General features: G+C 56.8%; 1 protein-coding gene across 3 annotated transcripts; it reads left to right on the top strand.

Annotated features, from left to right (window-relative positions):
* Positions 1-3,089: 3,089 nt before the first annotated feature.
* Positions 3,090-27,152, top strand: SEMA6B (semaphorin 6B). 3 transcript variants are annotated; one of them, XM_074337620.2, is made up of 17 exons: positions 3,090-3,408; positions 16,459-16,608; positions 16,752-16,875; positions 18,522-18,582; positions 18,717-18,779; positions 19,233-19,334; positions 19,711-19,801; positions 20,135-20,254; positions 20,714-20,802; positions 21,420-21,637; positions 22,469-22,600; positions 22,829-22,978; positions 23,429-23,611; positions 23,703-23,849; positions 24,587-24,664; positions 24,790-24,848; positions 25,344-27,152. In XM_074337620.2, the coding sequence occupies exons 2-17, from the start codon at positions 16,488-16,490 to the stop codon at positions 26,216-26,218; spliced, it is 2,613 nt and encodes an 870-aa protein (XP_074193721.1). In that variant the 5' UTR covers positions 3,090-3,408; positions 16,459-16,487; the 3' UTR covers positions 26,219-27,152. The 3 variants fall into 3 exon arrangements, with proteins under 3 accessions (XP_074193721.1, XP_019599571.2, XP_019599569.2); XM_019744012.3 differs by lacking the exon at positions 3,090-3,408 and adding an exon at positions 15,506-15,636; XM_019744010.3 differs by lacking the exon at positions 3,090-3,408 and adding an exon at positions 15,602-15,746.
* Positions 27,153-27,713: the final 561 nt, after the last annotated feature.

Below are 27,713 nucleotides of genomic sequence, written 5' to 3'. Positions count from 1 at the left end.
GGTCCCCAGCCTCTCTGGGCACCAGTTACCCCCAAATCCTCCAGGAACTCCACGAGAGTATTTGAACTTGGGGAAGGGTCCGTAAGAGAACACTCCCTCTCCCTTGTGAAGAAGAAGGGTCAAAGGGCAGGGGTAGGGAAGGTTCAGGACCATGACGCACCCCCCCCCACACACACACACATACTCCATGAGCTCCAAGCGGTTAGCTCTGCGGAGGGACCAGCTGGGCGGATTTAGCCGGCGCATCTGCCACCAGAGCAGCTGCCGTTTGTGTGTGTGTGTGTGGGGGGGTTGCTGGAGGGGGATTTGGGACGAGGGAAAAATCTGTCCGAGGAGAATTGCGTCTGCGCCGCCCAGCTGCCGCCTCAGGATGGGGGGACACCCAGAATCCGCGAGGACCCCGGGCCCCTCCCCTGCGGCTGCTGCCCCCACGTGCCTCTGGGGGAGGGGGCTTAGGGAAGGCCCTGACGTCACACGCGCCCTCAGCCAATCGGAGCTGCCCTTTCCGAGCCCCGAGGGGATTCCCGGGCCAAAGCAGGGACCCGGGGCGCGACCCAGCAGTGACCGACCCCCAACCTGAGCTTAAAAGAGGGCCCGCACCTATCCGGGGAAACCGAGGCTGGTACCCGTCAGGGAGGAGGCGAGACCCAGGCGAGCCTTTGCTCACTGGCCGGGCTCCAACACGGCCCAGAGAGGGGCAGGGATCACCGGGAGTCACACAGCGGGGTGGCGAGGTGGAGAGCACTGATGGGGGCGCACAGGCAGGGAGGCGGAGTTTTCCTTCCTCGCAGGCGCCAGGCACTAGGGCTGGGCTCAGCCTCTGCCTATCTTGGGGCCCCCAAAAGCCGCTTGGCCCCCTCCGGGTCTCCCCGGGCCCCCTCCGATCCCGGGCCGCAGCCGGTCCGCGCAGGGCAGAAGGTGTCAGTGGCTGCGGGCGCCCGCAAAACCCGCACTGGATCCCTTCCGGGACGGAGCAGGACGGGAGTGCAGTGCTGCCCAACCCGGTTGTCCAGGCGGGGAAACTAAGGCCCAGAGGAGCGGTACTTTGCTCAGAGTCACACAACTAGGAGGGTGCTACTGGCTCTGGTGACCTCGGGAAAGGCCCTGCCCCTCCTCGGGCCTCAGTGGCTCACCCTGAGGGCGAGCTGTGAACTTCCTGCCACCCTGCTCCAGGTCAGGGCTCAGACAGTCAGGAGCCCAGGGCGGGGGAGGGAGCAGCCGGGCCTGACCTTGCCCTGGTCCAGGGCATGAAAGACCCATTCATGGCCTCTGAAGCCTGCCTGGGTGGCAGCTGAGCTGGTCGCGGGGGTGGGGCCTCCCTCAGGGCCTTGTTCAGGCAGGTCCCTCTGCCTAGTATACCCTTCCCACCCCACACCCAGCACAGCATGTGCTTTGCCAAATCCATCTATGATCCTTCTATGGTCCCCAAATCACCTTCTCATGGTCCTCCTGGGCTCTCACCCAGCCACAGGGCCCTTCTCCATCCCGCCCTTCATTCCTCTATCTGCCCTGCCAGACTGAAGGCAAGGAGCTGGTTTGTCTGGTTGACTGCTCAGCCCTGTACCGGCACACAGTAGGTGCTCGATAAATGTCTGTTTAAGAAATAGGTTGCAGATCAGGGAGGGCATGCCAGGGGTTTAGCACACCACCGGTAATGGTGTGGAGGAGGGAGGAAGGTGCAGAGCCTGGCTGCCCACTCCCTTGTTGGCAGGCCTTGTCTCCCCAGGTGGACAGGACCCAGTGAGTAGAGCTGGACACAGGCAGGTGCTGGCTGATTTGCCTGGGACTCTGGCTCAGCAGGAAAGTGGGTCAGGGCAGAACCACTGGCAGGAAGGCCTGGCTGCCAGGGGAGGTTTGTGGTCAGTCTCTGAGAAGGCCTTCGGCGATGGCAGATGCTGGGGCCCTGGAAGATCCGGGTTGCCCAGGACCCAGTGAATCCCAAAGAGCAGAGTTCAAGTTCTGACACCCATGTCTCCACTTTGTGCGTGGCCACTGGGAAGCCGCACAGCCTGTCTGAGCTTCCGGACTGCTGGGAGCCATGGATGGGATACAGTGGGTAAGGTACACATGGAAAGCACTTTATAACTCTCGACAAGAGGACTAATGTTCTCCCCCATCTGCCTGTGACCTCAGACCAGCTCCTTGGCCTCTTTTGCCTCAGTTTGCCATATATGGGAGCCTCATGGAATGAATGAGGTGACTTAATGCATCAAGTGCTCAGAAGTGGCCCAAGCATACAGTAAATGTACAAGACATGTTACTAGATACATAATAATAAAATGTGTATTGTGTGCTTACCATGTACTGGAGATGCTGGAGAGACCCGCACAGCAAGCAGCCCAGTGGGGGAGACATACATGGTCACATCCACAGAGTGAGGTGTTATGAACAGGGAGAGACACTGAGGCCCTGTGGGGCTCCCGCTGTCCTCAGGTCATAGAGGTTCACGGAACTTACAGGGAGGTCTCTGAAACCCAAAAACCAATTTGTCCTGGAGTCCCAAACACTGGGGACAGGAGTTCTCTCCATAGACTCTGGGAAGCTGCAGCCCCCTAGGAGCCCCTTTCCAGGCCAGGCCCCACAGGGCGCTGGGACAGAGGACAACCTGTGTACCATGAGCTGGCTCGGGTTCAAATCCTGGTCTGCCACTTTCTTACTGGGTGACCTTGGACAAGACTCCTCCCTGTACCTCAGTTTCCTTTCATGTCTGCTGAACGTTAAATGTAATGCTTGTGGGTCGAATAAATGACCTCATATGAACGGGGCCATGTAGACCACAGGAAGGGGGGTTTGTGACACAAGCCCGTCATCCACAGTGGTCTGATTATGGATGTATCCTGGGGATGCAAGTCTGGGCAGAGTGGACGGGAGCAGGAAGTGTGTGGGGAACGCACAGTTAGGCCCCCTACCTGGACAAAACACGGTGCCTTCTCTTGGGTCGTTCCCCCACCCCCGCCACTGCCCCCGCCCCCAAGCGCCTCCAGCCGCCCACCCGGCTCAGCCCTCCGTTCCGCGCCGCTAGGACTCCGGGCCGCGTTTTGTGCGACTCCGGCCCCGCTGGCGGGGGGGTTGGCTGAGGGGCGGGGGACAGAGGTGGCCGAGGCGCGAGTCGCAGCGGCCGCCGCGGCTGGCTGAGGAGATGCGGCCGCGGCGCGCCCCTGGTCCGGCCGCCGCGCAGCGCCCCCCCCGGAGCCAACGCCAGCGCGCGGGGGGCCGGGGCTGAGCCCCCTCCCCCAGCGCAGCTCCGCGGCCCGGGGGCGGAATTGCGCGCGCCCCCAGCCCCCCTCCCCACCCGGGATGCCCGGCTGAGCCGGCCGGGCCGGGACAGGTGCGCGCACCGACCCCCCCATCCGCGCCCTCCCGCCCTCGCGCTCCCTCCCGCGCACTCGCGGCGGCCGCGGCTTGGAGGTGAGCGCTCCGGGGCGTCTGCGAGAGGGGCCTGGGGAGGTGCTGCCCTGGGGTTGTCTGTCGGCACGCAGATGGGGGCTGAATTGTTGGCTGGGGCAGCCAGGTCGGGAGCTATAATGGAAGGGGTGCTGAGGACCCCGCCACTGGGAAGGGAATGGATTTGGGGCCGTGAAAGGGTTTGTGGGGTGCTATGACGGGAGGATCTGTCAGCAACGCAACTGGGGAGGGGGCTGGATTTTAGAGGGGTCACTGTGTGGAGCGTTATAATGGGGTCCAGTAGCAACGCTTTGAAGAGGCTGGATTTGGGCCTGGGGCGCTGAATGAGGCCCCATAATGGGGGTGTCCAATGGCACCGCAGCTGGGGGCTTGGATGTGGAGCTATAATGGGGGTTCTGTCGGTACCGCAGCGGGTGGAGATTTTGTCCGGGGGGGGGCCGTAGGAGGCACAATAATGGGGGCTCGCGGCTGCGCCGCTGGGGAGCTGGATTTGGGCCCAGGTGGGGGGTTCAGGGTATGCAGGGGGCTTGCTGCAAGGGGATGTGGGCTGGTGTTGGGGGGCGGGGCCCTGAGGGCTAAGTCGAGGGCCACTGGGGGCTGGGGTGGTGGTCTCCGCGCAGTGAGGCCCCTCCGCCCCACTCCACGGTCTAGCCGCCGCACCTTGGGCCCCCGAGCCTTCTCCAGCCTCCTGCCTGGCCCAAATCGAGTCCAGGGCCCCGGTCGCGGGGGAGGGGCCGCGATGAGGGGAGAGAGCCGACCGTTCCGGATACCCACCGCGGCAGTGGGAGCCCCAGGGGTTCGGGGCGCCCCAAGAGCTGACAAAGGGACAAAGAAAGCATTTCTCTCCAAGCGCGCCGCTGGGCGGGGTGGGGGCGCCGACTGTGGGCCCCCCTCCTGCAGGCGCTGATTGGTCCCCGGGGAGGGGGTCACGTGCCCCCCTGTCCTGCTCTCTGCCTCCGGGCGTCCTCCGAGTTTGGGGCACCTCCCAGAGGGGGCGCTGCGGTAGGGAACCCCCGTCCCTGCCCCTGCCCGGGACGGGTAGACGCTGGAGCTGGAAGTGTTTGCAAGAGTTCTGCGACTGGGGGCAATTCACATACCCTCAGCCCGGATTAGCCACTCTCTAGCTGAGGTCTTTGGCATCTTACCCCCAGGTTGTCATCTTTGACCCCCAGACCCGAAGGGTACTGGGGTACCGGGTTAGGAGAGGAGCCCTCAAGCTTTGGGGGTCTGAATTTAAGGAGGAAGGAGTGGGGACCCCCACCTAATTTGCAAAATTGCATTTCTTCGTATTTCTCTGGATTCCCTCAGCTTCTCAAGGGGTCCAAATTCCCTTTCCAAAATCAAAGTTCATTACAGGTGGGGCACTTCCCTCCCCCGTGGGCTGCCCACACCCCAGCCCATTTCCCATATCCTAGTAGACAATTTCTTCCAAGGATGAAAATTTCAGACGTATCTGGGCAGTTGCTGAAACTCTATTTCAAGAGAGTACAGTATGTAAGGAGATGGATAGGGGTTATAGGTGGGGTCAGGGCTCTGGAGGGGGTTCCAAAGCTCTCCAGGAAGGTGGCTGGAGGTTGCTGTAGCCCATAGGAGACCCCTTGGATATCGGGCAGGTGGCAGCCTGCCAGAGCCTCATGAGACTGTAATGCATCCACCCTGTACCAGCTCATTCCCAAGAGCAAATGAGAAAACTGAGGACCAGGGAGGCAGCAGAGTGGGTGAAGAGGGAAGCCAGGCCTCTCCACTCCTGGGGCTGCTAGATGGGGTCAGGGGAAAGGTACCCTCATATGAAAAGACCCAAGTGCCCTCCCAAACGTTCCCCTGGAATTCACTCCACTGTCTACCCTGGGCTGTGCAGAAGTTAGACCTGGAGCTTCCAACACCCCACCCCTCTCAAAAAAAAAAAAAAAAAAAAAAAATCAACATAGAGGAAAAGGCAGGGGACTGAGAGGAAGAGCACAGTGGTGTGACCTCAGACAGATCTTAGCCCTCTCTGGGCTGTGGTCTCCCCAAGAGGTACTCTTTGGTTTTAGGAGCTGAGTGGAGGGAGATGAAGCAGAGAGAGGTCACACAAGAATGCCGTGGGTCTGTAACCTCTCCACAATCCCTCCACTCCCCCCTGCCTTCTGCCAGAGCTGAGCACCCACAGGCCCGCAGGTTTTAGGTGAGCCTCCTCTGCTTTTAGGTGAGAAGGTGTCTCCAAGTGGAGGTATTGAGTCACCTGGGAGTGGCTAGGCTTTGGTTTTTTGCCTCTTCTTGGGCAAAGAAGATGCTGGAGATTTGCCCTGTAGGAGTGTTTGGCATCTGCAGTGGCTGCCCAGGGCTTGTGACAGGAGTTGCTGGGGTTACCTGGGGCTGGACCTGGAAGATAGAAATCAAACTGTCCTTGTAAAGGTGACCCTGACGTCAGCCTGCGGGACAGGTGAGCTGGGTCCCCAGAGGCTGAAGGACATGCCAGTCACTGCCCATCTCCTGGGAAGGAGAGTGTCCCTAGCTGACCCTGGGTGTGGCACTGTCTGGATGCCTGGCCCTTTGCTGGGTGATGCTGGGGGCCCAGAGAGGCCTCAGCCAGGGGCAGGACAGGTAGAAGCTGGGAAGGTTGCCTGGAGGAGGGGATGCTGGCGCTGGGCTTGAAGGATGAGAAGGATGTTGCCAGGAGGAGAGGGACAGGGATTCCAGGTGGAAGGAATGGCAAAGAGAGCCACTGTGGGGTGTCTTGTGTGAGTCCTGAGTGGCTGGACTATTTTAAGAATAGGAGACAATGAATAATGAGGCTTGTGAGGTGGCAGGGTCTGTGAATGCCAAGCTGAGGAGAGGACTTTATCCCAAGGGCAAGAGGGAGCCATGGAAGGTGTTAGAGTAGGACAGTGAATGGGCAACATTTCAGACCTTGAGCAGCAGTGAGGAAGGGTAGCTACCAGGAGACAGGCTACTGGAAACCAAATTAGCTGCTTGGAGGGATGGTGAGTTACCTGTCCTGGGAGGCAAGCAAGTGGAGTTGGACAGCCATGTTTACAGAATCCTGGAAAAATAATTTTAATAGTGGTCTGGTACAGAGGACCTTCCAGATTTCTTCTAAGTTTCCAGGTGCTCTGACTTTTCTGAACTGGAATGTTTAAGATACCGTGCTTCTAAAATCCTGTCATTTAAGAGGCTGCTGATTCTCAGACTGATAAGTCCAAGACCCAGCAGTGATTGGGGTTGACTGTGGGTAGAGCCTCATTGAGCAAAAATAGGGAAACTGAGGCTCCAGGCAGCTGCCCCCCCCCCCATGGACATAGGCCCCAGCCACCTGCTCTACATCCTGTTGTTGAATTCTCTGGCAGGTGGCTGCAGGGTTGGGGAGCTCAGGGGACAGAGCCCCACGCTAGATAGCCCCATGATTGTGAATGGTGCAGCCTTGGCTTGCCAGGGTTCGGTGTGTGACCTAATGGGTCTGGGCCTGAGCCACAAAATTATCTTTTATTATCACAGTCATTCATCACCTGCCCTTCGGGGATGTCCAGATAAAGTGACAGAACACTAAGGAGGTGACTTGGGAGACAGAGACCTTCAGACCTTTTTCCGTCCCTTCTGACAGGGATATGGGGTTGGGGGAGAAGGGCACCAGCCACCCTCAATGACTCTTCACTGTATGGCCCCAGGGTCCAAAGGTAAGGCTCAGTCTAGTGAGGACTACATTTCCCAGGGTGCGCCTTGGTCCAGGCTGAACCTGTACTCCAAAGGGAGCATTGTGGTTTCCCAGAGGGGCCCTAGGGGAGACCTGGTCCAGGGCAGCTGGGGAAATCTGTCACTCAACAAATGCTTTCGGTGCTGTGCCCCATGCTGGGTGACACTGGGATCCCAGAGAGGGATGCTTTAGCTCTGGTTGGCCCTCAGTGGGGAGAGGAAACAGAGGTAGGCACTGGCCCTCTGCTTCATGGTCAGAACAAGCAAATGGAGCTGGGGAAAGCTGGGCTCTGCCTAGTGAATCAGAGAAGATGCATTGAGGAGGGGCATTGCAGCTAGGACAGTGATGAATATGTAGGAGTTCACCAAGGGAGACCACATGTTCTCTGGTAGTATCAGAGGAAACTTCTCCCTTCCCTGTAGTCAGAGCCCCATGAGTAGTGGACAGCCACTCTGAATTATTGCCCTTAGACATTGCCACAACAGTGGGATCAGACTTACATCGTAGGTTTGAGTCCATTTCTTCATTCATGCAACCTTCTCTGAGCCTCAGTTTTCCCATCAGTAAAACATAGATGCTGTTCTCCCTTTCCTATGGTTGAACATTTAAAAAATAGGATGCAGACAAAATGCATAGTCCTGTTGTTTTTCTTACTCCAGAAAAAGGAATAACTTTGAAAAGCAGAAATTTGTGGCCTCTGGCCCTGTGTCTCAGTAGGAGTGGTGGGGTCTTTGCTCTCATTTGATAAATTGACAAATATTTAATGAACACCTACTATGTGCTGGCTGCCAGTGACCCAGGAGTGACCAAGGTCGACTGGGCCCCACCCTTGTCATGCTCACAGCCAGGTGGGGATTGGACACTAACTAGAGAGGTAAAGTAAATCAAGTATAATGAGTGCCCTGAAGGCAATAATACTGGATGATGTAGTGGAGAAGGGTGGAGCTGATGGAGTCAGAGAGAGTGTCTGATGATCAGGAAGTGTGTCTCTGAGGAGGTGGCATTTGAACTGACAGTTGGAAAACGAGAAAGAACCAGTTGTTCAGACATCTGGAGGAACAGCATTCCAGGAAGAGGGCACAGCCTGTGCAAAGGGCCTGGGGCAGGACTGTGCCTGGTGCATTGGAGGAACACGGAGGAGGCCTGTGTGGCTGGAGCAGAGTGAGTGAGGGGGAGAGAGGGAGGAAGTGAGGGTGGGGAGGAGGTGAGGGCAGATCATGCAGGGCCTTGTGGGCCACAGGAAGGACTCAGGCTTTTACCCAGAGGGAGGTAGGAGCCCTGGAGGGCTGTGGGCAGAGGAAGGTGGGACCTGACTCAGGTAACCACAGGTGCCTCCTGGATGCTGCAGGGAGGATGGATGGTGGACAGCAAGGGCCAGTGCTGGGGATGGGGGTGGGACAACTCCACTGGTCCAGGCAAGCAATGATGAGGGCTGGTCAGGCCGACGCAACAGAGGGGAAAACAAGTGGGTGGATAGGATAGATTTTGGACTTGCTGTTGCAGGGAGGGGCTGAGAACTTCTTTCTCTCGGGGCAGGTAGTGCTATGGTTAAGAATGTGGTGTCTGGACCAGACAGCCTAGGTTCAAATCCCAGCTTGGCCATTTCCTAGCTGTGCAATCACTCACCCACTCTGGGCCTCAATTTTCTCACTTGTAAAATGGTGAGAAGAATCCCTACCACTTACCCCACCAGTACTTTCTGTAAAGCCCCATATCACAGGGCTTGGGACATAATAGATTTTTTGTTGTTGTTGTTATATTTTTTCCCTTTAAGTGTCAAACATAATTCAGAAAACTCAAGAAATGAAAGTCCATTTACTCATATTTTTCCTCTTTCTGTTGTTCTTTCTTCATTCCTAATATTCCAAGATTCCTTCTTTCATCATTTTCTTTTTGTTTTAAGAATTTCTTTTTTTTTTTAATTTATTGGGGTGACAATTGTTAGTAAAAGTATATAGATTTCAGGTGTTCAATTCTGTATTACATCATCTATAAATCCCACTGTGTGTTCACCACCCAGAGTCAGTTCTCCTTCCATCACCATATATTTGCATAATAGATTTTCCATAAGTATTTGCTGTGACTTCTCTTTAAAGATCTGATTCCCAGGCTTAGGAGAGAGGAATGAGGCCCAGATTGAAGTGGCAAATTCCCTGAGGTCACCCAGCAAACCAGGGACCCTGCCCCTCGCTGTTTTTCTCCATTGATGCACATTTCTCAGGCCCCATCCCCCAGAGCCCATGTTGCTCTGCCAGCGTCTCTGCCATTCCTGAGCCCTGACTCACTAGGACTTGTGGTCCACTCTGACCCCAGGGCCTTCCCACGGGACCTATTTCCCGCCTTTGTCTTCTTCAAGTTCATTCGCCAGGTCTTCCGTTCCCAGCAGCACTTGGCACAGCCCTGCCTGCCTCCAGCTCAGTATCTCTCAGTAGTGTCCCCCTGCAGACCTCTTATTCGCCCTGTCCCACTTGGGGATCCCTGTGTCCTCCCAGGCTGGGCTTCTGGAGAGGGGCAGTGACTGGAGGAATTCCAGGGCAGGGGTTCAGCCTGGGGGAAAGGAAGGCTCCCAGAACCCCAAGTGAGAGGGGCCAGGCTCTCCATCTTCTGCTCTTAGATGGAGGACACAAAGGGCAAGGACCAGATCTCTTAGTCCTCCCTAAAGTGGAGCTTCCGAGAGCCGAACCTTACTTCCCTGTGCCCCCAAAACTGGATCCCAAAAGCAGAGCCTGACTGTATTTCCTCCAAATTGGCGCTGAGGACCCATCTGCCCCCAGACCTGCCCAGGGCCCTCCATTTGGGAATCTATCAGTGCTCAGCCCCAGCCCCAGCCCCCTCAGGTGGCCTGTTTCCGGGCCCCCTAATTACCCGCTGAGTATAAATGACACTTTAATTTCCTCGGAATGGTCCCTGCATCACCGACAAAGCAGCCCTCCCTTTCCCATTCCTAATTACAAGTTGCTGCTTCCGATTTGCCTCCTGGCGGCCCAATTTCCAAACAGTGATTAAAATTAATTACCTGGGAGCACCCCCTCCCCGTCTGGATCGGGAACCCCGGGGACCTGCCCATGTCCCCCACTCGAGGTCCTGCCTCTGCCACCTGGTCTCTTCCCTGGTTCCCTGAGTGGCCTGGGGACAGGACAGCCTGGGTCTCCACTCGCTTAGCCTCAAAATGTTCATTCAGACTGTGCAGCCTCGTAGACAGATGGCACATCATGGGTGCTCAATAAATGTCAGCAAGAGGCAATATAACCACATGGCTGGGTTCAAATACTGGCTGTATCCTTCCATGCTAAGTTGACCTTGGCCAAGTGATTTAACCTCTCTGAGACTCAGTTTTTCCATCTATGAAATGGGGTGATGGTGCTGATCTCTGCCTCATCCAGTTGGTGTGGGCAGGAAATGAGTTTATATGTGTGAAGGCCTCTGCCCAGCACCTGGCACACACAGAGTAGGGCCTTCATAAAATCTTAATTTAAATCTCTGCTCTGCTGGGCTGCTATGGGATGGACATGACTCAGGTATTCGGAGTACCATCCTCTTCAAAGGAGACACTAAGCATTAATGGAGTGCTGACTGCATGCCTGGCTCTGCACCAAGACACACAATCCTATTCATGACTGAACCCCCGGCTGTGTTGGCACATAGTCGATGCATAGGAATAAACATATCCTTGCAGCTCTTTTATAAGTAGGGACTGTAGGACATTTGTTCAGCACCTACTGTGTGCCAGATCCCCTGCCCTCATGGAGCTGACATTTTCATCCCTGATTCACAGGAGAAGAAGCAAGCCCAGAGGGGGAGCGCATGTAAGCCAAGGCTGCACAGCAGTCAATACAGTTTATTAAGTACCTACTATGCATAGCTCATTTACTCCTCGTGATAACCCAATGGTGATGGTTATCATGCTTGGTGCACTGATGGGGAAACAGGAAGGAAGGTCGAGGATGGAGAGGGATGCACTGGCCGCCTCCCAGGCTGGGGGGCTATGAGTTAACTGGCATTGGGAGAGCATTGGGGGACAAGGGGACCTCTCCCCAGCCCCCCATGCCTAGGGCCCCAGGGACACCCTCTGGCTGCTCAGCCAAGTTCCTAGACAGCTCTGGAGCCTGGCTGGCCTGTCATGAGTGTGACTGAGGCAGCTGGAGGAGGCAGCTGTAAGCAGAGCCGGTAACTAGACCTGGACAGCACAGGGGCTTGGCTGTCGGGCCTCGTTACTCGATCTCCCCAGGGACACCGGGCCCCAGGGCTGGAATCCTGGGGAGGCCGGGCTGACAGGAGCTCCTTCTATGGAACTGGAGATGGGCATCCCACCCCCCGCCCCATCTTTGCCATGGCAGATGAAGAAATAGGGGCTCCAAGCTTGGCCCGAGGTCACTGAGTTCCTGCCATGATACAGAGAGGCCCGGACAGGGTGAGCTTCTGGCTCAAGGTCACCCAGCAAGTACACTTCATGTAAAGTGGACCAGGCCCTGTTCTAGTGCCTTATTTTACAGATGGGAAATCAAGGCTCAGTGTCTTTTCTGGAAAAGGAGGAGAATCCCAAGGGTCCTTCCGCTGCCTGCTGGGACCTTCTTGCTATTCTTTCAATAGTTCTAGTTACTGTGGGCTAGTCACCATGCTCAGCCCAAAATGGCAGCCACTGGCCATGTGTGGCTGTTGAATCACCAATGTGGCCACTAGGAAATTTAAAACAACAAATGTGCATGAGTGGTTTTCTGTTGGATGGTGCTGGTCTCAATTATGTCCTTTCATCCTCATAGCAACGTATTAGGATTGGATTTATAGTCACCCACCATTTATAGATGGGGAAACTGAGGCCCAGAGAGGGGAAGTGACTGTCGGAGTTCTCGCAGCTGATAAGAGGCAGAGCTGGGATTTGAACCTAGAATGTGCATTCCAGAGACTGGGCTGCTAAGCTGGGGCTCTTCGACACTGTTGTCTGTCCAGCCCTCATTCTGGGCCTCAGTTGTCCCACCCTGCCAGTGAGATTACACTGGTGGGCAGGGCGGGAAGGTAGGGCGACACAGGGGTTGACCAGCCTGGTGCTCACACTTAATTGGGCTCCTTGTTAACTGACGACCAGAAAGCCATCATGCAGCCAGCAGCTTCCTGGGTGTGTGTGTGTGTGTGTGTGTGTACTTGGACATACAGGCACGTGCACACACACATGTGAACCACCCACCACTGCTGGGGCACATGTGTGTTCTGTGGTGGCATCTGTGGATATGTGTGAACACACAGATACCATGACATGCAGTGGCTATCAGAGCCCGTGGACATGCGTGGGGGGCCCACCCTCCTGCGGACACCCGTGTATGCTGCAGAGGTGATGAGCAAAGTTGAGCCATAAAGGAGGTCTGATCTGGGTTCAACTCCTGGTGCTGGCACTTAGTTCAACGTACAACAAGCCATTATTGAGCACCTATGGTGTGCCAGACACTATGGGGCCATGTCTTGGACACACCCAGGCCTACCCTCATGGGGCTCACAGTTCAAGGGTGCAGAAGGGCTCTGAACGGGCTGTTATGTGGGTGGTTATTTCATTTGGGGATCCAAATGAAGCATAAACCCAGCTTCACTGAGTTAGGTCTCTGGAGATCTTGCTAAAATGCCAGTCTGGTTGGCACGGGACTCTGCATTCTAATAGCTCCCAAATGAGGCTGAGGCTGCTGGCCCGAGGACCACATTTGGACCACAAATATCTAAAGGACCCTTTGAGCATGTGACATCAAGTGGGGGTGGGAGGTACATGGGGAGGGGCGAGGCTGCTGGAGTCCAGGGTGATGGGGATGGGGGGGGATTGTCTCTCTGAGGAGGGAACGTTTCAGCAGAGACCTGAAATAAGGAGGGAGCCAAGTGGCTATCTGAGAGAAGAGGGTTTCAAGTGTGGGGGAACAGCCTGTGCAAAGGCCCCTGGGGCAGGACCGTGCCTGGCCTGTTGCAGGAACTGTGAGGAGGCCCGTGTGGCTGGAGCAGAGTGAGCGAGGGGGAGAGAGAGGAGGGGAGGGCTGCAGGGGGATGGGGACAGGTAGTGCAGGGCCGTGTGGGCCTGGAGAAGACTTGAGCTTTTACCTGAGGGAGGTGGGAGCCCTGGAGGGCTATGGGGAGAGGGGTGACAAAGCCCTGACTTAGGTGTTCACAGGCTCTCTCTGGTGGCTGCTGCAGAGGAGACAGACTGGGAATGCAAAGGAGGGAGCCAGAGGGGACCCAGGTGGAGGGCCCACGTGGGAGATGATGGGGGCTAACCAGCGAATGGACTGGGAAAGCATGAGAATTCTGGATAAATATGAAGGCAGAGCCCAGAGGGGTTGCTGGCATTGGCTGACAGGTTGAGAGAATGAGGCTGGGTAGAGCGGAGGGGTGTCGGAGGGAGTTGGGAGGTGATTCCCAGGTGTGGCTTGAGCCCTCAGCTGAAACAGGAAGGAGCTAGAAGGCTCTAGTTGGGGTGGGGGAACATCAGGGTTAGTCAATAGTTCAATTTGATCTATATGTTCAGCACCTTCCAGTGAAAATCTCTCCAGGGTTTATGTTTTATCTGTTGTTTGTTTTAGAACTTACCAGCTGATCCTTAAAATTTATACTCAAGTCTCAGGTTCCAGGAGTAGCCCAGACACCCAGGCCCAAAGAAGTGCCAGGTGGGAGAAATGTTCCAGAAGGAAATTCAAACCTATGACGAACACAGTAACAAGGCTGTGTGGTACCTGGGAAGTCAGTGGTACCTGGGGGAAGTGTGATGATGGGAGGAGATGAAGTAGGGTGACCTTGAGGAAGTTCCATCCCTGCCTCAGTTTCCTCATCTGCACAATGGGATTGCCTGTCAAGAGTTGGAGTAACGGTTGAGGGATCAAGCAGAGAGGCCCAGCCACAGCTTGAGCCCTCCTGTGTGGGAGTTGTCACCTTATTGCTTTATGTTGCGCCCCCCCCCCCCCACTCCATGGGCATGAATGCATGTCCCAGGACTGCAGGCAGGCAGCATGCTCCCTCTGCAGGCACACAGACACATGGATGCCTGGGTGCCCTGCACTCGATGGGGCATACACGCCAGCCACACGGCTTCCCTGCCTTGTGGCAGCTCCTGGTGGCCAGGTGCTGGGGCAGGTGGTGGGGCCGCTTCCGGACAGGCGGGCGCCAGGCGGCTGCTAGCAGAGGCGCCTCAAGTTTCATGGAGAGAAACAGATGGTCTTGGGGGGGAGTGAGGGGGTTGCTGAGGCCTCTGGTAACCCAAGGTCGGGGGAGTAAACTGAGGCCAGGTAGAGGGGGTTGGCCTCAAAGTGGCCCAGACTCCCCAAAAAGAGCATGTGGGGTTCACTTCTGTATTATCACCAAAATGACTAATGTTAAACGGCACCGGGCATCACTTCATACCCATTAGGATGGTACAATCAGATAACATATTAATAAGTGATGGCACGGAGGAGAAATTGAAATCCTGTACACTGCTGGTGGGAATGGAAAATTGTGCCGCCGCTGTGGAAAACTGTATGGCAGTTCCTAAAAAGAATAAATGGAATTATCACATGATCCAGCAATTCCACTTTTGGGTATATACCCAAAATAATTGTAGCAGAGTCTCAAAGAGATATTTGCTTGCCTATGTTCATATCAACATTATTCACAGTAGCCAAGAGGTGGAAGCAACTCTAGTGTCCCTCCATGGATGATGGATAAACACAGTGTGGTCCGTCCAGTCAATGGGATATTATTCAGCCTTAAAAAGGAAGGACATTCTGACACCTGCTACAACATGGATGAACCCTGAGGACATGTTCAGTGAAATAAGTCAGACATTGAAGGACAAACCTTGTGATTCCCCTTATGTGAGGTCCCCAGAAGAGTCAGATTCATAGAGACAGGAAGTAGATGGTGGTGCCGGGGGCTGGGGGAGGGGATAGGAGTGAGTGTTTGGTGGGGACAGAGTGTCAGTTTGGGAAGATGGAAAGTTCTGGAGATGGATGGTGGAGATGGTTGTATAACATTGTGAATGGACTTAGGTCACTGAATGGTACCCTTAAAAATGGTTAACATGGTCAACTTTATGTTATATGTATATTATCACAATGTAAAACAAAATGTTAAAAAATAAATAAAAACCAAGGCACAGAGCAGACAGAGCACCTGAGAGGCCAGGGTTCTCCGGGCTAGTGTTGTGAGGGAGGAAGCTTGAAGAGTGGGGTAGGCAAGAGTGGGGCCGGCAGTCAAGTTGGAGGCCCTGAATGCCAGGCAGCAGCTGGGGCCTGGATCCAGGATCTTTGGGAGCCATGAGAGGCTGCAGAGCAGGGGAGGAGCCGGGGAAGGAAACTCTTAAGGAAGCAGGCCGTGTCTGTGCACACATGGGATCTCGGCGTCCTCTGAGTCACAAATCCTGGAAGTTCAGGGTCATGGAGAGGAAACCCTGTTGGTCTACGCAAGGCTTTCCTGTTTTTGGGCCCTGAAGACCAGGAGGCAGGCACTCCAGGCTCAAGTTCCCGAGTTACTTCCACCTCCAGGGGCTCAGAATTCTCAAGCTATGGGAACATGGCAGGACTTGGGGGTGTCCCTGCTGCTGAGACAGGGAAACTGAGGCAAGTGGCTTGCCCGGGATGTCTCAAAAGGACAAAGCTGTGGGTTTCTTATTCAGGGCCTCCGGACAGCACCCCTTCTGGAAGGGGCGTGGAAGGCTGGGTTCCGGAGGGTGAGTTCTACACACACTCTCACCAACCAGACCATCATTTTGGGGGGAGGGGGGGGTCTCTTCTCCACACACCTGGAAGGTTCTTTAAATTCCCTTGAATGGGAGTGGGAAACAGGCCCCCTGGAGAGGTAGTGAGGCCCTGTCACAGGAGTATTGGTGCAGAGGACAGAAAGACTGGACTTGGGAAGGAAGTCAGACTTACCGGGGCTTCTGAAGTCCCTGGCCAGCTGGAGTATTCAGAGATTCTCAAGTACTGCAATTCCTAGGTTGTGGTTTAAAAACTTCCAAGAACCTTTGAAATTTTTTTGAGCTTTTCATTTTAAGATGTCTACGTTTTAATTCTAAGACTTCTTAATGTATCTTTTGAGATTGACTTTTTAAATATATGTTTTGAAATGTATCTATTATCATTATTCACTTTTAATTATTTAAAATCATTTAATTTTAAAATTATTTAAATATTCTCATTATTAATTTTTCATTAGAAACCGTTTCCTGAGCTTTCACTAAAATGTGGTAAGAACGTTATTCTGGTAATTAAATAAGTGCTGGTATTATTATTGTTAGTGCCACGATTGCCGTTATTTTAAATTATGCCAACCTGGAATTTTTCAGGGAATTGGTCTAGGCCGCCGCGGCTCACGTGCCCCATCTGGCGGCGGATGTCGGGCCTGCAGGCGACGCCGCTCACCGCCCCACCCCTCGCCCGCAGGTGTCACCTCTCGTCTCCCGGACCTCGCCATGCGGACCCCGCGAGTGTCCCCTCCCCTCCCGGCCCTACTGCTCCTGCTGCTGCTATTGGGGGGCGCCCACGGACTCTTCCCTGAGGAGCCGCCGCCGCTCAGCGTGGCCCCCAGGGACTGTGAGTGGGGGTTCTGGGGGAGGGGGCGTCCCAAGGTATGGTCTTGGTCCCCAGTTGAGCCTGCTTTCCCCCTCCTACCCAAGGGCTCACCAGGCCAGGCTCACCCGGCCCTCGATTACACCCCTCTCCACTCCCTTCCCCAGACCTGAACCACTATCCCGTGTTCGTGGGAAACGGGCCAGGACGCCTGACCCCCTCAGAGGGCGCTGACGACCTCAACATCCAGCGAGTCCTGCGGGTCAACAGGACCCTGTTCATTGGGGACAGGTATGGGGACTGTGGGGCAGAGTATGCACAGTGTGGGGAGCAGCTGGGGGCCTTTTGGAGGTTTTGCATGATGGGGCCTGTTATTTGTCTGGAAAGTGAATGTGTGTCCCTGGGGTGGGACTTTAAAGGGTGCTGAACTCTGGGTATGACTGGAGTCCGGAGCTTGCTACAGAGCAGGTGGGGACAACTGTTTGGTCAAAATTCACTGGGTACCTACAGAGAGTGCTGAAGTGGTGCCTCAGGGCTTCTCTGAGGAGGTGACATTTGAGTTGAAACCTAAATGATGAGGAGTCAGTGATGAGGACATCTGGGGGACAGGCAGAAGTCCAGGCAGAGGGCACCGCCTATGCAAAGGCCCTGGGGCCAGATAGTGCCTGGTGTCTTAGAGGAGCGGCAAGGAGGTCCATGTGGCTGGAGCATAGTGAGGGGGAGAGCGGGAGGAGGTGAGGGCAGGGAGGGGACTGAGGAAGGTCTTGCTGGGCCTCTGGCCCAAGGGTAGGACTTCGGCCTTTATCTCAGGGAGGTGGGTGGGAACCCTGGAGGGTTGTGTGTAGAGAAGGGAGGGCACCTGATTCAGGTGCTCACAGGCGCCCTCTGGTGGCTTCTTTGGGGAGGACAGACTGTGGGGGCTGAGTTTGGAGGGGACTGAGCTGTTCCAGGTGGGAGATGATCTTGTCTGGAATATGGTGGTGACCACAGAGGGGGTGAGAAGTAGGTGAATTCTCAGTAGACATTAAAGGCAGAGCTGACGGTGTCGTCTGATGTGTTGGATGTGGGCGGGTAGAAGAGGGGAGTTGAGGGTGACTTCTAAGTAGTGGCCTACGCCCCTGGAAGGACAGAGTTGGACAGAGGAAGGTCAGAGATGGAAGAGCGGGGAGGAACAGATTTGAGGGGACCATCGGGTTCAGCATGGATGCACTGAATGTGAAAGGCCTGTGAGCCCTCCGCTGGAGCTGTTGAGGGGCAACCGACTCCAAGTCTGGAGCTCAGAGGAGCCCCAGGCTGGAGATAGGACTGTGGGCATTGCTATGAGGGGTAGTCAGGATTAGAGTGGATGAGCCCACCCACGAGGGGTATGGGTGGAGAAGGGAAGAGACCAGACAGAGTCTGAGAGGTAGGAGGGAAACTAGGGAAGTTTGGGGGGCAGGGGCCCTCCTGAGGATGGAGTTCCCAGGAGGAAGCGGGATGTGTGGAGAGGGGGAGGAGAACAGACAAGTGACTGCTGTACTTAACACGACAGTACCAATGACCTTGACCAGGGCAGTTTCCCTGGCATGGGGAGAGGGGTGAGAGCCTGGAATAGACTGAGGTGCTGAGTGGGGTACCTGATATAATATAAAGACCCTGGGTGTAGCCTGTAGGCCGTCCGGTGTGTAAGCCTGCTGGTGGTTATGTTGAGACGTATGTATGTGCTAGATCGACTCTTAGACCCACTATAGATCAACCTGTAGGGTATGAAGAGATTGTAAGGGCATACTCATCCGCAAGCATGTGAAGTTATGTTCAGTGTTGGAGTGGCTGGTGGCAGAGGTGTTAGTTAGCATGCCCCTGCGTGTTACATGTGGGACACCACTTCTGCCATCAGGAGGATGGAATGTGGGGGGTGGAGGCCCCCCACAATCTCACTAACTGCACCCCTCCCCTAGGGACAATCTGTACCGGATAGAGCTGGAGCCGTTCACCTCCACGGAGCTGCGGTACCAGCGGGTGAGGATGGGCTGCAAACGGGAGGGGAAGGGGCAGCACTTGGGGCTCTCACCAGGTAGATTCGGGCCTGCCCAGCGGGGGTTCCTAGGGCTGTAGTGTACCGCGCTCCCCTCATCGGTTCTCTGTGCCCCCAGAAGCTGACCTGGCGCTCCAACCCCAGCGACATCAACGTGTGTCGGATGAAGGGCAAGCAGGAGGTGAGTGAGACCTGGTCACGCCCCCAACCAGCCACTCCCACTCCCACAGCCACGCCCCAGTTCATCCTGGTCAAGCCCATGGCATATCCTTTTTCCCCTTCATCCCTAGCCCTCTTGGACCCTGGTGATGCCATGGCTACGCCTGGGCTTAGCCACGCCCCCTAATGATCCTCAGCCATGGCCACGCCCATAGACCTTGTCTTTCCCTGGCTGGTGGCTGGCCATGATACAAAGTACGGATTTCCCTGTCTTGGCCCCTGTCCCTTGTCATGGCCACGCCCCCACCCCAGTCCTATTTTAAGTGTGACACGTCATGGCCACGCCCATATCCCTGGGCCCTCCCGGTAAGGCCTCACAGTAGCCCTAGCTCTCCCACTGCCTGAGCCACGCCCTCTCACGGCCCACAGCCTTGTCCACACCTACCTTGGCTTCTTTATTCCCTCTCCACCCCAGGGCGAGTGTCGAAACTTTGTAAAGGTGCTGCTACTTCGGGATGAATCCACCCTCTTTGTGTGCGGTTCCAATGCCTTCAACCCTGTGTGCGCCAACTACAGTGTGAGTTTCCAGCATTCGAAGCCTTGGCCGGCTCAGGTCCAACCTCCAAGCCTTTGCTCACCTGCCCTCTACTGGCCGTCCCCTTTCCCCAGGCCATATCGCCTCCTGCAGATAAGCCTTACTGGATATGCCCTCCTTGCCTCCTCACCCAGAGCGCAAGATTCGAAGATCATATTTAACCAATTATATAATTAACTATGATCGACTCAGACCCATTTATAGATCAGCAAACTGAGCCCCAGAGAGGTTAAGTGACTGGTCAAGTCACACAGCCTCCAAGGTGGAGCCAGGATTCCCCTTGGAGTGGGGGGTGGGGGAGCTGAGGACTGCCAGGTGTGGCCAGAAGCTCTGTCACTCAGGCTTTGTCCCCCTGCAGATAGACACACTGCAGCCGCTCGGGGACAACATCAGTGGCATGGCCCGCTGCCCGTATGATCCTAAACACGCCAACATTGCCCTCTTCTCTGGTGAGTGTCCCCCAACTCTGACCATCTGATGGGGCCCCAACCTGGAGCAAGTCGTGTCATTTTCCACTCTTGGAGTCAGGGTCATTTAGCAGGTGTCTGGAGACCATCTGTCCAGCTGTGAAACAGGCAGAATCTCAGCTGGGGTTAGGGCTCAGTGGAAGTTGGGGCTCAGCCTGGGCTCAGGGCTTATATGAGGTCAGGGCTCTGCCTAGAGACAGTGGCTCACTGAGGTTCAGAGCTCAGTCTTGGAAGATCAAGTATTGACCCGCAGTCCCTGGCCTCGACCATCCAATCTCTCACCTGCTCCCCCCCCCCCCCGTCACCCCCATCCAGAAGGAATGCTCTTCACAGCCACTGTCACCGACTTCCTAGCCATTGATGCCGTCATCTATCGCAGCCTTGGAAACCGGCCCACTCTGCGCACCGTGAAACATGACTCCAAGTGGTTCAAAGGTGGGCTAGACATTCAGCAAATCACCCCACCACAGTAAGAGTCCCAGAGGAGATAGGGGGAGGAGGACTCCCATGTCATCTGTGGAACCTATTGGTCTCTTTAAAGACAAAACTAGAGGAAAGATTGAAGTGGAATCTAAAGTAGAACTTGCTGGAAATGGGTGGCTTAGAAGCCCCAAATGCAACCACAAGAAGGGTATAGAGGGAACTCATCTCTTTAACACATGAGGGAGGAAGGTGACAAAAATAATAGATGTTGCTGTTTGTGGAAGGTAGACAGTAATTTTAGGATTTCCCCCTCCGAAAACCCCAAAACTTTGAGTCTAATTTCTTTTGCCTGGATAATCAGTCAATGTCCCCTTTCACCATAAAAGCAGCCACCCAGGCTGATGTGTTCCCACCTCCAGAAACACCCTTTCTCATGTCAGGGGCTGGGTTCTGACCCCTCCTCTCCTGCAGAGCCCTACTTTGTGCACGCGGTGGAGTGGGACAGCCACATCTACTTCTTCTTCCGGGAGATTGCGATGGAGTTTAACTACCTGGAGAAGGTAAGGCCCCCCTTCCCTCCCACAGAGGCCCTGGCAGTGCAGCATGGAGCCGAATGCACCCACACATGCCTCCATTGATGATCTCCTTCACTATTTCTTTCAAAATCATTCATTTACCCATCCCTCCATCCATCCACTAACTCATCCATCCATTCATTCCTCTATCCCTCTACCTACCCACCTACTCCAGCAGCCAGACAGTTTGTGCATAGACTACCATTTACCACTAGTGTGACCTTGGGCTGGTCACTTCGCTTGCCCTGTGCCTCAGAGCTTGCTGTTTCCCCATCTGTACACTGGGCTATCAGTGGGCCCTCCTCTGTAGAGCTTTGGGAGGAGAGTTAGAGACAATGAGAACAAAGTGCAGGGTCCATAGCGAATGAGCCGTAAGTGGAAGTGATTATGATTGTGATTGTCATGGCTGTCGCGGTCCTCACTGTCATCCCCACATGCCCACTGGGGAATCTGGTGCCCAGCGGGGTACAGTGACCAGCTGGGGTCCCACACTGAGCCAAGGCCAGGTTCCTCCATTCTTGCCTGGGTGGGAGGCAGCACGGCCTGTGGGCAGGCCTCCTGGGACACAGGGCTCAGGGGGCGTCTGTCCACTGTCACTCCAGGTGGTGGTGTCCCGTGTGGCACGAGTGTGCAAGAATGACGTGGGGGGCTCCCCTCGCGTGCTGGAGAAGCAGTGGACGTCCTTCCTGAAGGCGCGGCTCAACTGCTCTGTGCCCGGGGACTCCCATTTCTACTTCAACGTGCTGCAGGCCGTCACGGGCGTGGTCAGCCTGGGAGGCCGGCCCGTGGTCCTGGCCGTCTTCTCCACCCCCAGCAACAGGTCAGTGGGTGCTAATGGAAGCGAACTGGGGGCACTGGGTTGGCATGAATGGAGAGGTCCCACATTCACTCATTGCATATTCCCTGGGCCCTGCGCTGGGCAAGATTGGACCCACAAGAGGCCTCAGCCCCAGCCGTGGTAGAACAAAGCCAGACACTGACCCTCCAAGGCCTTTTGGTCAGAACGAAGCAGATGGGAGGCATCAGCATCGTCTACTTTTGGAGGAGGGAATCAGAGAGAGCTGCCTGGAGGAGGGGACATGGGACCTAGGCTTCAGTGAGTGTGAGATGAAAGAAGAGGGAAGAGCATTCCAAGGTGGAGGAATAGCGCGTGCAAAGCCCATGAGGCTGCAGTGAACTTGGTGTGTTTAAACACATGGGGAGGAGCCCACGTGGCTGGAGTAGAGGGAACGAAGGGCAGAGTGGACGATATGAGAGCAGGGAGGTGAGGGGCTGCAGAGAGGAGCCTGGATTTTATCCTGAGAGCACTAGGGAGCCATGGGAGACTGAGGAGCAGAAGAGGAACAAGGTCCGATGTGTTTTTAGAAAGCTGATGTGTTTTTAGAATGGGGTGTAAGGGGGCAAGAGTGGCATCTGGGAGACTGGACATTCAGGCAAGTGACAAGGTGGCCCTGGACATGGGTGGCCATCGAGGAGCTGAAATATGGTCTAGTCTGAGCACTGTGCAGGAGGCAGAGTGACTGCATGGGGCAGGTGGGTGACATCTCTGGCCCAGGGGGCAGAACAGCTGACAGCTCCGGACGACAAGGAGGATTCCTCCACACACTTGCCCGAGGCAGTGCTCACCACTCTTTTTCATCTAATCCCCCAGCATCCCTGGCTCGGCAGTCTGCGCCTTTGACATGACACAGGTGGCTGCCGTGTTTGAAGGCCGCTTCCGCGAGCAGAAGTCCCCTGAGTCCATCTGGACGCCTGTGCCAGAGGATCAGGTGCCAAGGCCCCGGTGAGAGCCCCCTCCATCCTGAGCCAGGTGCCTGGGTGCGGTTCTGTCCCCACGACTGAGGGCCTGTACTCCCAGGTGGTTATTTGGCTGTTGCTAAGTTCAGCTGTACCCATTACACAGATGGGGAACACTGAGGCCCTTGGGGTAGGGCAGCGCGTCCCCTGGAGAATCAGAGCCCCTATACGGGGACCCCCACATCTGCCCTGACCACCCCCCATCCCCATCCAGGCCTGGGTGCTGTGCAGCTCCCGGCATGCAGTACAACGCCTCTAGCGCCTTCCCTGACGAGATCCTCAACTTTGTCAAGACCCATCCCCTGATGGACGAGGCGGTGCCCTCGCTGGGCCACGCGCCCTGGATAGTACGGACTCTGACACGGTCAGTCCCTGTGTGTGGCGGGGGTCCCAATGAGGCAGAGGGTGGTGACGAAAGCCCAGGCCAGAGTTGTGGGTGGGGAGGGAGGACTGAGCCAACTGCGGACATGAGGAGAGGATGGAGAGCAGTCTTGCTGAGACAGCGTGCAGCTCTGGGGGCTGCCCAGAGACACACAGAGAGACACATGGAGAGAGGGAGACAGAGAAATAAAGAGTGAAAGAGACAGCGACACAGAGAGAAAGACACAGAGAGACAGAGAACTTCAGGGAAAGAAGGGCCCAGGTGGTAACCCAGTTTAGGGGTCTGTTTTGGGGGAGTATAATGTGTACACATGTAACCACGCCTGTGCCCATCTTGCCCATTGTGGGTGGTGTCTCTGCATCTGCTCAGTGGGGGTGGGAGGGGACCACAGGGGCGGTGGGGCTAACCTGACCCCTCCTGCCCTGGCCCCAGGCACCAGCTGACACGAGTGGCTGTGGACGTGGGCGCCGGACCCTGGGGCAACCAGACCATCGTCTTCCTGGGCTCTGAGGCGGGCACGGTCCTCAAGTTTCTCATCTGGCCCAACGCCAGTGCCTTAGGCACCACCGGACCCAGTGTCTTACTGGAGGAGTTTGAGACCTTCCGGCCAGACAGGTGGGGCCAGGCAGAGGCGGGGGGGGGGGGGGGGCCAGCAGGCAAGGAGATGGGGCACAACCCTTGAGGCTAACAATTTGCTCACCTCCAGGTGTGGACGGCCAGGTGGAGGCGAGACCGGGCAGCGGCTGCTAAGCCTGGAGCTGGACGTGGCCTCAGGAGGCCTGCTGGCAGCCTTCCCCCACTGTGTGGTCCGCGTGCCCGTAGCCCGCTGCCAGCAGTACTCGGGATGCATGAAGTGAGTGGCCCCTGGGATCACTGCTTGAGGTGTGTGGGGGGAATTGAAGGGAGATGAGCATGGGAGAGCTGAGTTTGAGCCAAGGGCCCAACAGCATCTTGACCTGTTGAAAGATGAGTGGGGCAGAGGGCACAGGATCGTGCCTGGGGTGTTAGAGGAACAGCGAGGAGGCCTGTGTGGCTGGAGCAGAGTGAGTAGAGGAGAAGGTGAGGGCAGGGAGGGGATGGGGCAGGTCATGCAGGGCTGCGTGGGCCACAGGGGGACTTGAGCCTTTACCCCAAGGGAGGTGGGAGTCCTGGAGGGCTGTGGGCGGAGGAGGGAAGGGACCTGAATGACATTTTTAAGAGCAGCAGGAGCAGAAGCTGGGGACCAGGTAGGTGGCTCTTTCCCTGACTCTAAAATGGTTGGAAATATCAGATGCAAAGTGTTGGCACCCCCTGGATTCTGTGAGCCCTCCACACTGAGAAGCCCCTGCCCCACGCGCACCATCATGGCAATGCCGACACCATTGCACAGAGCCAAGGCACAGACTCTTGGGCAAGACCGCTGGGCTCCAGTTCTAGCTCTGTTGCCTGGGCAGAAGTGAACTTTCCTGAGCCTCCATTTTCCTGTCTGTAAAATGGAGACTAAATAGTCCCCACTGCAGATATCTGTGGCCAGTACTCCCGGGTTCACAGTAGGAAGCCCTGTGCAAAGAAAGGACTCTGACAGACCTGCGGGGTCCTTTGTCTGTCTAGGAACTGCATTGGCAGTCAGGACCCCTACTGCGGGTGGGCCCCCGACGGTTCCTGCATCTTCCTCAGTCCAGGCACCAGGTATTAGGGGAAGGGAACATGGGGGGAGGATGTCTGACCTGCCTGATTATCGGGGCTCCCTCTCCCTCCAACTTGGGCTGTGTGAGAGGGGTTTTTGCTGAGTGTGTCTGTCTTCCCCCCGTTAGGGCCACCTTTGAGCAGGATGTGTCCGGGGCCAGCACCTCAGCCTTAGGGGACTGCACAGGTAAGTAGGGGAAGGGGAGGAGGCCTGGGCACCCTCAATTCTGGTCCCCAGGGTTCTCATGCCCTTTGCCACCCATGTCCAGATGGCTGGGGAGACTGGTTTCCATCAGGGCTTTGGAAGGGCAGGAGGTCCCATTTCTGGATAGGTGAGGGACAGACGCCAGGGGACAGACAGATGTATGTACAGGCTTTGAAAGAGACAAAAAGATAATGAGAGACAGACATGCTGGGTACAGATGCCAAGAGACAAATGGACGGACAGGCTCTAGAGTGACAGGGACATCACAGACAGACAGATGGACAGATTTTGAGAAGATGGATGGACCCCGAGGGAAGAGAGACAGACAGACGGGCTTTGAAAGGGACAAAGAGACATCACAAGGCAGACAGACAGACTTCCAGAGGACAGATGAATGGGCACATAAGCCCAAGGTTGTGGGAGGTGTGGCCAGGACTGTCCCCTCGCCCACCCCTCTCACTTGGCCCTCCTGTCCAGGACTCCTGCGGGCCAGTCTCTCAGAGGAGCGCGCTGGGCTGGTGTCGGTGAACCTGCTGGTGACGTCGTCAGTGGCGGCCTTCGTGGTGGGCGCTGTGGTGTCCGGCTTCAGCGTGGGTTGGTACGTGGGCCTCCGCGAGCGCCGCGAGCTGGCCCGCCGCAAGGACAAGGAGGCCATCCTGGCCCACGGGGGCGGCGAGGCCGTGCTGAGCGTGAGCCGGCTGGGCGAGCGCCGGGGGGCCGGCCCTGGGGGCCGGGGCGCAGGCGGTGGTGGAGCTGGGGGAACCCCTGAGGCCCTGTTGGCCCCCCTGATGCAGAACGGGTGGGCCAAGGCCACGCTGCTACAGGGTGGCCCCCATGACCTGGACTCGGGGCTGTTGCCCACGCCCGAGCAGACGCCACTGCCCCAGAAGCGCCTGCCCACCCCGCACCCCCACGCCCTGGGCCCCCGAGCCTGGGAGCACGGCCACCCCCTGCTGCCGGCCTCAGCCTCCTCCTCCCTGCTCTTGCTGGCCCCCTCCCGGGCCCCTGAGCAGCCCCCAGTGCCCAGCCGGGCCTCCCACGGCGACTTCCCGCTCACCCCCCACGCCAGCCCGGATCGCCGGCGGGTGGTGTCGGCACCCACGGGCCCCTTGGACCCAACTTCAGCCTCCGACAGCCTCCCTCGGCCTTGGAGCCCGCCACCCACGGGCAGCCTCCGGAGGCCAGGCCCCCACGCCCCAGCAGCAGTCACCCTGCGCCGCACGCACACGTTCAACAGCGGCGAGGGCAGGCCAGGTGACCGTCACCGCGGCCGCCACGCTCGGCCCAGCACAGACTTGGCCCACCTCCTCTCCTATGGGGGGACGGACAGGACTGCGCCCCCCGTGCCCTAGGCCGGGGCTCCCCGACGCCTCGGTGGTGCCAGCCATGGGAACCAGGAGCGAGAGACCCGGCCGAGCTCCGAGTGGGTGCTCAAGACCCCCCACCCCAGTGTGGGGGTGCCCCTCCGCCACAGGGAAGCACAACGGGCTCAGCCCCCCATCCCGATTGGGGTCATGGGACGTGAGGCGGTTTGGGGGGGAGAGAAGGATGTGCTATGGGTTTGAGGTTAACCTGCGTGGGTTTGGGTTTGTTTCCAATTTGCATTTCTTTTGCAGTTTTCTACCCAGTTGCACAACTCCGTTCTCGGGGTGGTGGCCAGGGGCTTGGAGGTGACCGGCTGGGGAGGGGGCCACAGCTGCAGACCCAAGCCCTCCCCCAAGGTCCCTCCTTGACCCAGGCTCCTGGCATGTGTGAGTGTGTATGTGTGTGTGTGTGTGTGTGTGTGTGCCGTGTTTGTGTGCGAGGGGCCGGGAGGGAGGTATGCGTGTGTATGCCTGCCAGGCTGCTGCCAGCGTGTGCGTGGGGATGGGCCACGCGTGCAGGGTGCGTGTCTGTGTGAGCACGGTGGCCCCAGTGGCCTGGGCGTTGGCTGAGCCGATGCAGGGTCTTCCAGAGGGCCGGGGGGGCCTCCATGGTGCCGGTTAGGAATTTGAGGGGAGACAGAGGGGGGTTTCAGACAGGGGGGCTGGGAGAGCCTGCCCAGAAGTTGTATTGGCAGTAGCTGTGTAAAGGGCTGGGGGTGCCGAAGGAGGTTGGGCCCCCCTGTAAATACGGCCCCAGGGTGGTCAGAGGGTCGGTCCCATGCCACCCATCTCCTTGTGATCTCCCCCTCGACCTCCAGCTGACCATGCATGCCAGCTGAGTGGCCAGCTGAGACCTGGACCCTCTCTGGAGTTTGCCTCCCCAACCCCCTCCCCATCAATAAAACTGTTTACAACCACCGGCCCCCAGGGCTTTGGGTCTGCTCTGTCTCCAGGGGGTGGGACCTGGTCTGTGGCTTAGGCCCAGGGAGTTGGGAACACCTTCGAGAATCACAGCTGTGTCACAGAAGCAAACAGAATTCTGGGGTCCCTGTCTGCATCTGGATGGGGGCCCGTTTCTGATTGATCCTTCAGCAAATATTTATTGTGTACCTACTGTGTGCCAGGCACTGTGTGAGGACAAAGACCCCTATCCCATGGAATTCACAGAAGAGTGGGGAGACTGGCCACTACAAGCAAATTAGAACTTGATTTGAGGTAGTGATATGTGTAATGAAGAAAAACCCAGATAATGTGCTAGGTAGGTGTGATTGGGGTGGTGGTCAAGGAGGACCTGCTGGAGGAGGTGACATTTGAGGTGAGACAGTCTGGGTGAGACGGGGCAGCCCGAGGGAGATGTGTAGAGAGCATTTCTGGCAGAGGGAACAGCCTGAGGTGGGAACACTCCTAGAGGAGGAGCACAGCAGCAGCCAGAGTGGCTGGATCAGAGGGTGAGGGGGGAGCAGGTAGAGATGGGGAAGGAGAG

Source organism: Rhinolophus sinicus, chromosome 15, assembly GCF_057876585.1.
Source record: "Rhinolophus sinicus isolate RSI-liver-muscle chromosome 15, RSI-T2T, whole genome shotgun sequence".
Classification (NCBI taxonomy): Eukaryota; Metazoa; Chordata; class Mammalia; order Chiroptera; family Rhinolophidae; genus Rhinolophus; species Rhinolophus sinicus.
The sequence above is the reverse complement of the archived record's forward strand: the minus strand, read 5'-3'. Positions and strand labels throughout refer to the sequence as shown.

Coding starts and splice junctions, on each gene's coding strand:
- SEMA6B (XM_074337620.2), top strand. CDS start 16,488: ATGCGGACCCCGCGAGTGTCCCCTCCCCTCCCGGCCCTACTGCTCCTG. Junction 16,876..18,521: donor ACCCTGTTCATTGGGGACAG/GTATGGGGACTG, acceptor CCCCTCCCCTAG/GGACAATCTGTACCGGATAG. Junction 19,802..20,134: donor CAACATTGCCCTCTTCTCTG/GTGAGTGTCCCC, acceptor ACCCCCATCCAG/AAGGAATGCTCTTCACAGCC.